The 12,723-nt window shown below is 38.7% G+C and overlaps 1 protein-coding gene across 1 annotated transcript in view; it reads left to right on the top strand.

The window, feature by feature from the left end:
• METTL15 (methyltransferase 15, mitochondrial 12S rRNA N4-cytidine) overlaps positions 1-10,257 on the top strand; it is a 421,910-nt gene extending 411,653 nt beyond the window's left edge. The window contains exon 7 of the mRNA XM_073017671.1: positions 9,973-10,257. Within this exon, the coding sequence (XP_072873772.1) occupies positions 9,973-9,998 (26 nt within the window). The 3' untranslated portion in view covers positions 9,999-10,257. The remainder of the gene's footprint in view (positions 1-9,972) is intronic.
• The last annotated feature ends 2,466 nt before the right edge of the window (positions 10,258-12,723 follow it).

Raw genomic sequence — 12,723 nt, 5'->3', positions numbered from 1 at the left:
CCAAAGAACTGTGCTGGCAATGAAGGAAGATTGAAGTTGTCAGCAATAAAACTAGCCTCAGCTGGTGAGCTGAGGCGTCAAGATAAACTTGCCTATCAGGCCTTTGTAATTTAAATTCAGTGCTTTTTCCTCTACTCTATACTACTCTTTATTTGATTAAATTCAATTAAGTGCCTACCTTTTGTTTGGCAGTGGGGATACTGAGAAAATAAGATGCCCTCGAGGAACATATGATTTAGTGGAGGAGATAAACACAGAAATAGTTTAAATAAATATGGTAATTCTCCTGTGAATGTCATGCCCAGGTGCTTAATCCCATGTGAGGGACTGGTTTAGGGTGTTAAGAATAACTTCCTAGATGTGATGACACCTGAGTTATGCCTTGATAGCTAAGGATTAGGCAGAGAGAAGAGAAGGCACTAAGGGAGGGTTGCCCAGGGAGATAGAATGTCATCGGAATGCCCATAGACATCTAAAACAGTGCAGTGATTTGGAGGACATTAATGTTTCTGAAATTGTTGGATCATAAAGTTCAAGGGGCAAAGTATTAGAACTTGAAGCTGGAACAATAAGCAAGGGTCAGATGACAGAGATCCAGTTAGACCATGTTGAAGACCTCTGATTGTATCCTTTCAGTGATGGGAACATTGAAACACTTCATCTCTCTGTTGCCCTTTCTTTGCAAATGGGACAGACTCAGGGCATTCAGAATAGAATGTTCTGCTGAGTTGTTGTGAAAACCACAATGTAAGGAGAAGCATGAAAAATGCTGCATATTCCATGAAACAAAGAAGCCACGCTTGAAGTCAGAATCTCCAACAAACCCCGGATCAATTGTGGCATCCTTAGCTTGGCCGTTGAACAGCTAAGGAGAGGGAATCACTCCAAGGGTGTTTTTGTTTGTTTGTTTGTTTGTTTGTTTTCCCTTGAGATTTTGAAAGGTAGGTTCTTTTTTATTTATTTATTTTTTAATCCATCTAGCTTTGGCTTCAATATGATATGTCCTAATTGTTATTTTCAAACATATTTCTTTCCATTGTTCTGGGCCCTGTTTTACCTATAAAGAACTAAGAGGCAATCCTTTCATTGTGAGAGGGGTGGGCATCCACCCTGGAGCTCTGGTTGACTCACTGCTTCATTTCTTACCTGTTTACCTTTAAAAATAACTGCTTTCTGTCCAGCCTTGCTGGATGCTGAAACGCATTTTTGAGCTCTCAGAGAAGGGACTCCTTTCCCTTTTTAGCAACTTCTCTTGTTTATATCAATGCCTTATTTCTATATTTCACTCCTTGCCACTCTTTCCATTCTCAACTGTCATTGCCATTTACTTTGGCAATAAATAAGGAATGAAAGGCGAAACAAAACAGCCCGCCACGGTTACTGACAATGATATGTGTGGGGAATTTTTCAGAAACCTCAGAGAGGAGACTCCAGTGGTTTCTCAGCCCACAAGTTTCAGCTGCACGGGGAACAATGGCTCTTCTGCCTACCTTCAAAGGACAAGATGAGGCATGGTCCTTGTTTTTCCTTTTTCTTCCAAGCTTCAAACTTGAGCAAACAATCTTTACTTAACCCACATGGAAAACTTGCAAACAGAAACACATTCCTCCTCTCCTATTAGTGCTGGGATGAAAAGCAAACTTCAAATTAGTTAATGTTCATGTCGTTAAGATGGTTCCCTATCGACTGGAAGGAAGTAGGTAGGGAGCTGACTTGGAGAGGGGCTACTGCTGGCAGGCCAATAGCAAATGAAAGCCAAAATCACTCAGATTGCAGGAGAAAGGTTTTTAAAAATAAAAGTGTAAAGAAATTTTCTAGGCAGTACAGGACCTCATCTCTGTTGGATGCTAGAGACCCCCCTCCACATGACACATCTGGGTCACTGTGAGAAAGACAGACTTGGGAAGGAATATCCTGGTTGTTATCATGGTCCATGAATATTTATGGAGCAGGCGCCACCACACAGTTTTATTGTTTGGCAGATTGAAAACCAGCTCCAAGCTCACTCCCGGGTCCTCTGAAAAGAATGTCTAGATTTCCAGCAGTGAGGTGGCTGCATCATTCCTGTTGGAAGACATGACCCTCTTGTTCCATGGGCAGGAATGTCTATAAGCATAATTTGATAATTGAAACAGTTTGGGAACTGAACAGCCCTTACAGCAAGGGTCTTCAGAAAGTGTCAGCTGTTTGCCTAGGGGTTAGCCATGTCATCCTCATACCTGTGGTGAAGTAAGTATTTAAGGAAAATTCAGGGTAACACTATCCTGGTAGTTAAGAAAAACAAACAATCCCAGCACTTTGGGAGGCCGAGACGGGCGGATCACAAGGTCAGCAGATCGAGACCATCCTGGCTAACACAGTGAAACCCCGTCTCTACTAAAAAACATACAAAAAACTAGCCGGGTGAGGTGGCGGGTGCCTGTAGTCCCAGCTACTCGGGAGGCTGAGGCAGGAGAATGGTGTAAACCTGGGAGGCGGAGCTTGCAGTGAGCTGGGATCCGGCCACTGTACTCCAGCCTGGGCGACAGAGCGAGACTCCATCTCAAAAAAAAGAAAAAAAAAAAAAAAGAAAAACAAACAAAAAGGACATACCAATTATTTTGAACAATTTGAAAATTGAGTTAGAAGTCCTAAGTTAGAGGCAACCTTTGGCTTAGTGCAATGTCAGAAGCCCCCCAGAAGGGCTCCTGTGAATCACTACACTCACCCTGAAATATCGCTATTAAGTCATGAATATTGGAAGGGTTTTAACTATGAGGCTATAGGGTGTCCATGGATGTACATCAGAGGGATAATTAACTGAGTACATAAGCTTGCTAAAATTCTAGGAACATTTCATATATGTATCTGTGAATGTATGTGTATGCATATTTGTTTGTTTGCATATTTCTCAGGGAGGAGAGTCATTGCTTTTATCAGATCTTAAAGGATTTTTCTAAGTCTTAAATACTGAAAACCACTGTTGAATTTTAGAGTAGAGATGGACATCAGAAATATTTGACCCAGTCCTTTTTCAAATTGCTTTGCTGTGTTGAAACTTTTGTGTAGATGAAATTCACCTGAGATGCTTGTTTAAATGCACATTCCCGAGCCCTACCTCTAGACAGGTTAATTTAGCAGATTTTGGAGTGGGATCCAGAGTTCTGCTTTTCAAAGAAGAATCTCAAGAGGCTGGGAGCCGTGGCTCACGCCTGTAATTCCAGCACTTGGGAGGCCGAGGTGGGCAGATCACCAGGTCAGGAGATAGAGACCATCCTGGCTAACATGGTGAAACCCCGTCTCTACTAAAAACACAAAAAATTAGCCAGGCATGGTGGCGGGTGCCTGTAGTCCCAGCTACTCGGGAGGCTGAGGCAGGAGAATGACGTGAACCTGGGAGGTGGAGTTTGCAGTGAGCTAAGATCGCGCCACTGCACTCCAGCCTTGGCGACAGAGCAAGACTCCGTCTCAAAAAAAAAAAAAAAAAGAAGAAGAACCTCAGAGATCATGAGCCACATGCATGAATCAAAGGTCCTACTGTGAAAGGAGAGTAAACTTAAGACATATTGGGAAGTGTGACGGTCAAGTGCACAGGGTTAGTAGAAATCATCTTCAAACTAGAGCAGCTCTACTTTTTTTCTGCTTCACATACTGAGCTCCCATGTAATATTCTATTTTGCAGAAAGGCTAAAAAAACAGCATGGACATCACTAACATAATTCAACTACCTTCTTATAGAAGAGGAATCTAAGGCCAAAGAAGTAAAGGGATACTGTCAAGGTCACATTAGCTTTTAGTGGTAGGGGAGGAGCAAGAACCCAAGCCCCCTGATTGTTTGTCCAGGCGTTTTCCAACACGGCTGATTCTCCTTAAAGCTACACACTGTAGTTAAAGCACCAGTTTTTAGCATATCATTGGGGAAGGAAGATAGGAAGTATTTAAACTTTTTTACTCAGTCACATAAAGATGACTTCCTGGCCCAATGCTGTAGGTCATGCCTGTAATCCTAGCACTTTGGGAAGCTGAGGTGGGTGGATTGCTTGAGCCCAGGAATTAATGACCAGCCTGGGCAACATGGTGAGACCTCATCTCCACAAATAAGAAAAGTGAGCCTGGAGTAGTGGTGCATACCTGTATTCCCAGCTACTCAGGAGGCTGAGGTGGGAGGATCACCTGAGCCTGGGGAGGTCGAGGCTGCAGTGAGCCATGATCAGGCCACTGCACTCCAGCCTCAGCAACAGAGTGAGACTTCATCTTAAAAAAAGAAAAAAAGAAAGAGTCAGAGGGCTAGGAATGTTTAAACTAGAAGGGAACTGGGTAATCAGGAAGACCTGGGCGAGGCTGCCCTGGGAGCCTGATAGAAACAACAAAGGCGTCTGGAGCCCATGCAATGAAAACAGCTTCATCACTTTGTCTGGTGCCAGTCTTGCCACCCAAGAGATATTACCTTCAAGAAGGTCCCAAGAAAATAACTTATGGTTAGGCCACCCTGGGAGTTCTTTTATTCATCTATAAATATGAGTCTTTTCTTTGGTTTCAGGATTATCTGGTAATTAATGGCTTCAAGGTGATTCTTCAGATTTGACTAGAATTTCTAGCATGCTATAAAATTTCAGGTTTGTTTAATAGTGGGCAGGAAAATACACCATTCTTCACAGAGTTTAGAACTGTATTCGTTTAGGAAGATGAATTTCAAAAGTTTTCAAAGCCCAGTTAAAGTAAATTTGGGTGGTGATATCAATTAATTAGGCTAACAGGAGTTGTAAAACCAGTCTAAAAATGTTTTGCAACCTCTTTCAAGATTTCTGATGCTGCTGGATTCTGACTTATGAAAACAGTTTATTTTCTTTGTTCTCTATTTCCATTTTGGGTCTTGGCCAGTTTTAAGAACTAAGAATTTCAAGGCTGGTTTACAAAACTATCAAACTTCTTTTTTTTTTTTTTTTTTTTTAACTTCAGGAACTGTTAACATGGAATATGCAGTGATGCATGTCCCAGGATGCAAATAATCAACTCCTTTAAAAAATCCAGTATTGTATTTTATACAGTTTTGTATAATGACTATTGACATTCAGAATTACAACCTGAGGTCCTGTGTCATCAATGGAGGATTCCATTCTAATCAGCCCCTATTTAGTGCCAAGTATATCTTACTGGGTTTTATTGTGTCATAGAGCTCCAGGCATGGACAAGTCCAGCCAGTTCTGACATGTTAGGGCCTGTTCAAAGGCCCGAAGGGATGGGCCCTCTAGTGCACTATTTCTATGAATAAACAAGGTAATTGTGAAAAGAAAAGCCAAAAGAGCACTATACCAGCTGCAAAAGGATTTCTCCCTGATGGAAGAGTTGAGTGTGTAAGTTTGAGAGGTAGATGAGGCTATTAGAGAAGACAGACTGTTGGCTTTATCTTGAAGAAATCATATGAAGTTATTCCTTCTAGGGCAGTGCCAGACATTTAGGAAGGTAGGGCCATGTGCTGGATATTTGATGTTTGTGGCCTCACCAGATTCACTTTCTATTTTTCCCCTCCCTGCTATAAACTCCAGAGCTGACCTTGAGGTCCCTCATGTTCTGCTTCTGGTTGGGTTTGCTTAAGGCATTGCTAGAAGACTGGTAGGAGAAAGCAGAGTAGGGTCAGTGTATTACTATCCTGGTTCCTTCCATGTCCTACTCTGGGAGTTTCTCTCAAGTATAGGTCATAGCTCTTCGGTATCCTTATTTGCCCCACTCTTGCTGTCTCTCCAGGTTCTCCACTGACTCCCTTTCTTGCCTCTTCAGACCTGGAGGTGATCATCTGTTACTCACCTTGGGGGTAATGCACTGTTCTTGTAGTTTCCTTATATACTGTCCACAACTCTAGCAAGAATCCTTTTACTAAACTTGCCTTAATTTTTCCAATTTGAGTGTTCTGTCTGTTTTCTGTTGGGACCCTGACTAATACAGGTGTGTAGTAATGAGGCAGTGAAATTAATGCTGTATCATTAAAAATTTGGTCAGAAACTGAGCACACACAATAGGAAAGCTCTGTGCCTTAATATGAACAGGAGAATCTGGGGGATATTAGGCCCTGGGCCCAGCCCTCCCAATAACCTGTTAGAAGTGATTAGAGCACTGTGACAATCTATCTAACTGTGGTCTTTTTAGATAGACTGGTTTGCTCAAATAAGGGCTCCCTAGATAGAAATATCAGGACAATAATGGTCTATTTCTGGATCTCTTTTAGACCATCCTCTATTTGCCTATTTTACTCAGTTTCTAATTTTTCATTCCTCAGCCTCCTTCACCTCTTCTTCTGACATGCCATTACAGTGCAGTATTTATTCTTAACCTACCTTTGATTAAAGTCAGTTTAGAGTGTTGTTTTAACTTTGACCTTGGGACCTCTTTAGGACACAATAATCACTATTCATAGTTAATGTGTGTTGTATTCTTGCTATGGCCAGGCATTTTAGTAGATGTTTTATATTCATAATTTTATTTCATCAACACTACAACATCATGATATAGGTATTATTATTTTCCCCACATTACAGCTGAGGAAGCTTGCATGATTAATAAGTAGTAGAGCTAGAACTTAAACTCAGGTCATCCTATGTGGGCAAACTGTGCTTTACTATTTGGCTCTTCACAGCATTGCTATAGGAAAACAAACCCACACCCTATGTGTGTGACTGGCCGAGCTTGTCGCTGGGAGGACACAGTGAAAGACTTCTCTGCAGCCACAATATATAGAATGTCATTAATAACATGGGAAAGTGGATAAAGGTGATGATTCGAGGATTGTACCAGGACTTCCCTTGCTTTGTGCTAGATGACAGGAATGGTTTGGGATGAAGTCCTGTATTTTTGCATATAAGTATTAAAATTTATTCATTTATTTCATTCAATACGCATTTTTAAAATCTACTATGGGCTAGATGCTAGGGATGCAGAAAAAGATATAATACAGTATTTGCCTTTGTAAGGCTTAAAACCAAGTGAAATAAATAAGTATGGGAATATGTAAATGTAATTTAATTCCTACAGATTTAAAGACTTCTTTTGATCTTGGTCATGAATGCAACTCTGTGAAGACTGTTTGAAAATAGGTATTCATGCCAACTATAAGGTCAATACTTCTATTTAGAGTGAAGTCTAAAATTGATAATGTATATGAGCAGTATATTAGTCAGGATACTCCAGAAAAACTGAACCAATAGGATGTATGTATACAGTACATAGAAAGATTCATTTGAAGGAATTGGTTGACATAATTATGGAGACTGGCAAGTGCAAAATCTGCAGAATGGCCTAGCAGGCTGGAGACCCGAAGAAGAGCTGACTCTACAGTTCAAGTCCAAAGGTTGTCTCCTGCAGCATTTCCTCTTGCTTGGGGGAGGTTAGTCTTTTGTTCTATCCAGGCCTTCAGCTGATTAGAGGAAGCATCACAGAGGGTAACTTACTTTATTCGAAGTCCACCAATTTAAATATTAGTCTCATCCAAAAACACCCTCATAGAAAATCCCAGAATAATGTATCTGGGTGCCACATATCTGGACACTATGGCCCAATCAAGTTGACACATAAAATTCACCATCACAAGAAGGCAGAAGGAGCCTCCGGAACCAACACAGTTAGGAAAAGCTGGGCTCTGGAGACTACATGACCATCTCACTTCTTCACCATGGGTTACAAGGACAGAACCAGTTGCCACTACTTGAATTAAGCAGAATAAACATGAAACCATGAAGTCAGGAGGAAAGCTAGATATGTCTCTGGCAAAGGATAACTTGCTAGGCTAGTTCTATGTCAAGGACCAAGTCATCATTTGTTTATTCATCCACTTTTACATTATTTTATTTATTTATTTAATACATTTTTATTGAAAAAGTACTAAATGCCAAGAACTTTGCAAGGTTCAGAAAACTAGCAGCTTTGCTAAGGATACAACATTAAATACAATGGATGCGGTTCTTGCCTTTATGGAGTATACTGATTTAGAGGCAAGATGGACAATAAACCAATAGTTGTTTAAATAATTACTTTATTATAATTCTAATAAGTGACGTTAAAAAAAGGGTATGGTACAATGAGAGGATATAACTAGTTAAAATAGCAGGCACTGAGAGCCATCATCAAACCTATTCCCTTGTGCTCTTGGGCACGTAAGTAATCTGTATTTTCCATCCCAAATGCAGACACATTTTTAGTTGGATATGACAATATAATTGAATTATAATCAATAAAATGTGAGCAAAAATAATATATGCCATTACACAGTCTAGCCTATAAAATTCTCCCTTATACAATATTCTGTGTTCTTTTTGCTTTGACTTGAAACATATGAACATGATGACCTTTGAACCTATGTGTTAAAAATGGCAGAACCACATATTGGAAGCAGATTGGCTCTCTGAAACACCACACAGAAGTCACCTACCAAACACCAGCATTGGACTATTACATGTGGAAAATAACTTTATATTGGCTTTAGCCACAGTGATGCTGATATTTGCTCATTATGAAGCTAGAATTGCAATAATTAATATAGAAACTAATTCTGAAGTTACGATGCAACATAAACTTGAAATGAGGTACTATCTACATATAACAAACATTTCAAATAGGTGACATTGACCTATCGGTAATAAGTTAGGCAACCGTAAAACTCTTAAAAGTTGGATAAATGAAGGCCCATTCTATGAATTTGACCAAATATTTGGTAAAGTTATTGGCTATGATAACTTGAAGGCAGAAAATGGACCTATTCAGCCTGTGGTTTCAGTTATTAATTGATGAGTGATTTTGTATACCAGGACATATATGACAATGTCTGGAGATATTTTTGTTTGTCATGACTAAGGTGGGGTGGTGCTATAAGCACAGAGTGGGTAGAGGCCAAGGATGCTGACAAATATCCCACAATGCACAGGATAGATGCCTAAAATGCTTAATTATCTGATCTAACATGTCAATAGTGTTGGGGTTGATAAATTATATTCTGGGGGATACAATTGGAAAAACTCAGAATAATCACAAATTGGTTTTCATTTCCACCTTTTACCAAGATGTTACTGGGAAAATAAAGCTAAATCCAGAAATAATTGGATAGTTGCCAGACAATAAGAGAATACTGAAAATGTTTGATTCTTTAAACAGTCCCACTTCAACCATGAACCATAATAGATGAAATCTAAAGAGGTTTTGAGTAACAGTGACTCATTTAGACAGAGCTCTGGAAGTACAGATTAAAGGTATGTGGCCTTCCTGCCCAAGTCTATGATTTCACTGGTCTCAAGATATCATCTATTAATGTGAAAGAGATTGCCTTGGAAGATGGAAAGCAAATATCTAAATTGGGCTTGAGAATTTTATCTAGGAAATAACCTTGGGCATAGTCACTAGAACATGGAACTGATTAGTAACTAGATTAAAAGCCTACCAAGGAGCCCAACAAGTATTTGAGGGAAAGGTATCGTCAAAGACATTTTCTTCGTTAGAGCATTAGTATTGCCTTAATGAGTAGTTACTTAGTGTGAAGGTTTTAAGGAAGTGTCTTTGTGGAAATTGCATTTAAGCTGAGTCCTTAAAAATGGAATAATCACCATGGTAAAGAAGTAAAACATTGTGTAGTTCTTGAAGTTAGGAACTGAATGAGAGCAAATATATTTGAGATACAGTAAATTGAAGGGAGCCTAATGAGAGAGAAGGACATTAGGTAAGGACAAGAACATACAGGGCTTAAAGGTTACAGAGAGGATTTGGGTAGCTTGTGTCTTTCTAGAAATTTGTTCATTTCATCCAGGTAACCTAATTTGTTGACATACAATTGCTCATAGCATTTCTTTATGATTATTTTAATTTTTCTTTTAGCAGTTTGAATATGTCATCCCACTGCTTTTGGCCTTCATAGCTTCTGATGAGGAATCAGCTGTTAGCATTATCGAGAGTCCCTGTTACATGAGTCGCTTTTCTTTTGCTCTTCTCAAGATTCTCTCTTTGTCTTTGACCCAGGTCTAGAAAAAAGAAGAATTACATGAAGATACGTGGAGACAACAACCTTTTGTAGCCAAGGGGAGAGGTTCAGAAGAAACAAAGCTTGCCGATACCTTAATCTTGGGGTCTAACATCCAGAACAGTGAGAAATAAATGTTATTTAAGCCACTCGGTCTGTGGTATTGGTGACAACAGTCCAAGCAGACTAATGCAAGCCCTGATACAGACTTTATGCAACTTAATTCTCCTTTCTCACTCATGATTTTCTCCTCTATAATAAACTCTAATTATCAGTGATGAAAATTAACTGTGTGAATGTGTACATTATTGTTTAAAGATGAGCAAAGAAAACCAACACCCTTGTTTTTGTTTAACGGATCTACTCATTTTTAAATGGAAATGTTTAAGCAGATGCAGATTTTTTTTTAACAAAATAAAATACTATCCTTTTCTCAGCTCTTTCAAAAAATACATACCTATTTTCTGAGGAGACATTTTCACTTGGTTGAATGATGTTTAATTCAGCTTTGCAAATAGCTCTTCACCCAGAATATTGCTAATGGTATGTGCAAATAGCAAAGAACACTCAATTTATTTTACTACCTTAGTTGGAAAACAAATTTAGTTAGTTACTTTACCTTTTGTTGTGTTTATTTGAAGCATTATGCTTTGACTCATAGTTTTTCTTATAAGACACATTGGGTAAAGAAAGTAGCACAGAGTTGAATCCCACCCAGCCCTGTTACTAAATGACTTTGTTATCTTGGGTTAGCTAACTGGCTTTTCTGAGTTTGTTAGCTACTTTGTAATATGACGTTAATTTTATCATTGCCTCACTTGACCATTCATTTATAACTTAATAAATAATTAGGCATTGAGTACCCCCTGCATGCCAGGCACTATACTAGATGCTGGTGACTCAATGGACATCAAAACCAGCCACAGTCAGTATCCTTGTGGAGCATTAATACAGTGAGAGCATAGATATTTATAAAATAACTATAAAAATAAATGCAAAATTGCAACTTTTCTATCTCCTAGGAAAGAGGCATGGTGCTTTGAAAGCATATTATAGAGGGATTTGACTTAATCAAGGAGGTATTTGAAGGCCTCCCCAAGGAAATGATAATTGAACGAAGATCTGACAAAAGAAGTAGGTGCTAACTAGGACTGAGAGGATTAAAAACAAGGCAACAGATATGAAATATGCTACTATTTTCTTACTAACATTACTGTTATTTAATAGAGACCTTCTTAGCATTTTTATCTCATCAGTGAAGTGACACTTAGTCTTATGATAATTCCAGGTCTGGCATTATTTCATAATTCCTTGTCTGGAATAAACTTTTTCAAACTTGAAGATAATATGCCCACAGAAATTCTGACTTTCAAAGTAATTGTGACCTGTGGCATCCACGGGAAAAATTCATAAAAAAAAGGCTCAGTGTAAATCATGATTATTTTACATTTTTCTTAATTTTGTACCTATTTCCCATTCTCTGCCTATATTATATAATAACTTTTATATCAACTATATTTCCCATGTTAAACCTGAATTATGAAATTCTTTCTGCATTTTATCTCATGTATTGGAAAGAAAGTTATTTCTTTTCAGCTTAATCTTACCCAGTACAAAGCCCTTGTAATAATGTACTTTATTTTTGAAGGCTTCTGACCAGTAAACTGCATACTTCAAAAAGGGACTATCTAAGCCCAATAGGCACCACTCAGCAACAAACCAGCCGATTCCCTAATACTAAGCAATTATGTAAGGACTGTCCAAACATAATAAAACAGCATTTCTCCCTCAGGGGAGGACTTAAAGGAATAGTCACCTCTTCCTACTCCTTTCATATAACATTGCTGCTTTCCCATCTGAACCGAGACTAAGTCAGCATGATTGGTTAAGCTCTTACTGAGAACAAACTGAACCCAGATGTGAATTGGGGAAGGGAGGTCAATTTTGCTTTTGGTCTTTGCAATGCCAACAGTCCAATGTTTTCAAAATTTTACAGTACCTAGCACTTTGGGCCATGTTGTAGAGATCAGGTTTATGAATATTTATTAGTCATTCTTTGGTAATTACTTTGCCATGATTTTCCAAATGGACAAAAACCTTATTTTTTTCCTTCCATTAATATAGTACTTGTGGTATGCTTGTTTGTGTTACATAAATACTAAATATTGAAAGCTAGATTTCAGTTCCATGATGGCTTAACTGAGCACTCTTTAAAATAGAGAAAATGCTAAGACACTTAATTGATGAGCCATTCTGAAGCAGAAATATTGTAATGCATCTTTTAATCTGTCTAATTTTGAAATGTATGAACAAAAAAATGCCCTGTAGGAAACAAAATGACATGAGGCAAATGTTTGACATGGAAGAGTAATATAACTGGAATGAGGTAGAATCCTTACCTCAGGTGTAATGGCTTAAATTTAGCAATTACTAGGGTCCATGAATGGAGCGGGTTCATAATCCTAAAACGTTCAGCAAGGATGAAGACATAGGTGGAAATCTGCTTACATTGAGAAGAGAAAGACTTTAAGATCAATAAACAGCACTTAGTTGAAACCACTAATGAGGTATACAACATGTCTCAGAAATCACAAGTTTATTTTGCTTTTGTGAGAAGTCAGAATAACTTGTGGCTGAAGCTGTCAGCACACTAGACCGCAGCCTTGTGGCAGCCTCTGGATTTTCTAGTGCTTAAGAAGTGTCAAGTTCCCAGAGAAGGGCAGAAGCTGTGTCATCTGAAGCATGCAGTT

Source organism: Chlorocebus sabaeus, chromosome 1, assembly GCF_047675955.1.
Source record: "Chlorocebus sabaeus isolate Y175 chromosome 1, mChlSab1.0.hap1, whole genome shotgun sequence".
NCBI lineage: Eukaryota > Metazoa > Chordata > Mammalia > Primates > Cercopithecidae > Chlorocebus > Chlorocebus sabaeus.
This window is presented reverse-complemented; position numbering and strand designations above follow the sequence as displayed.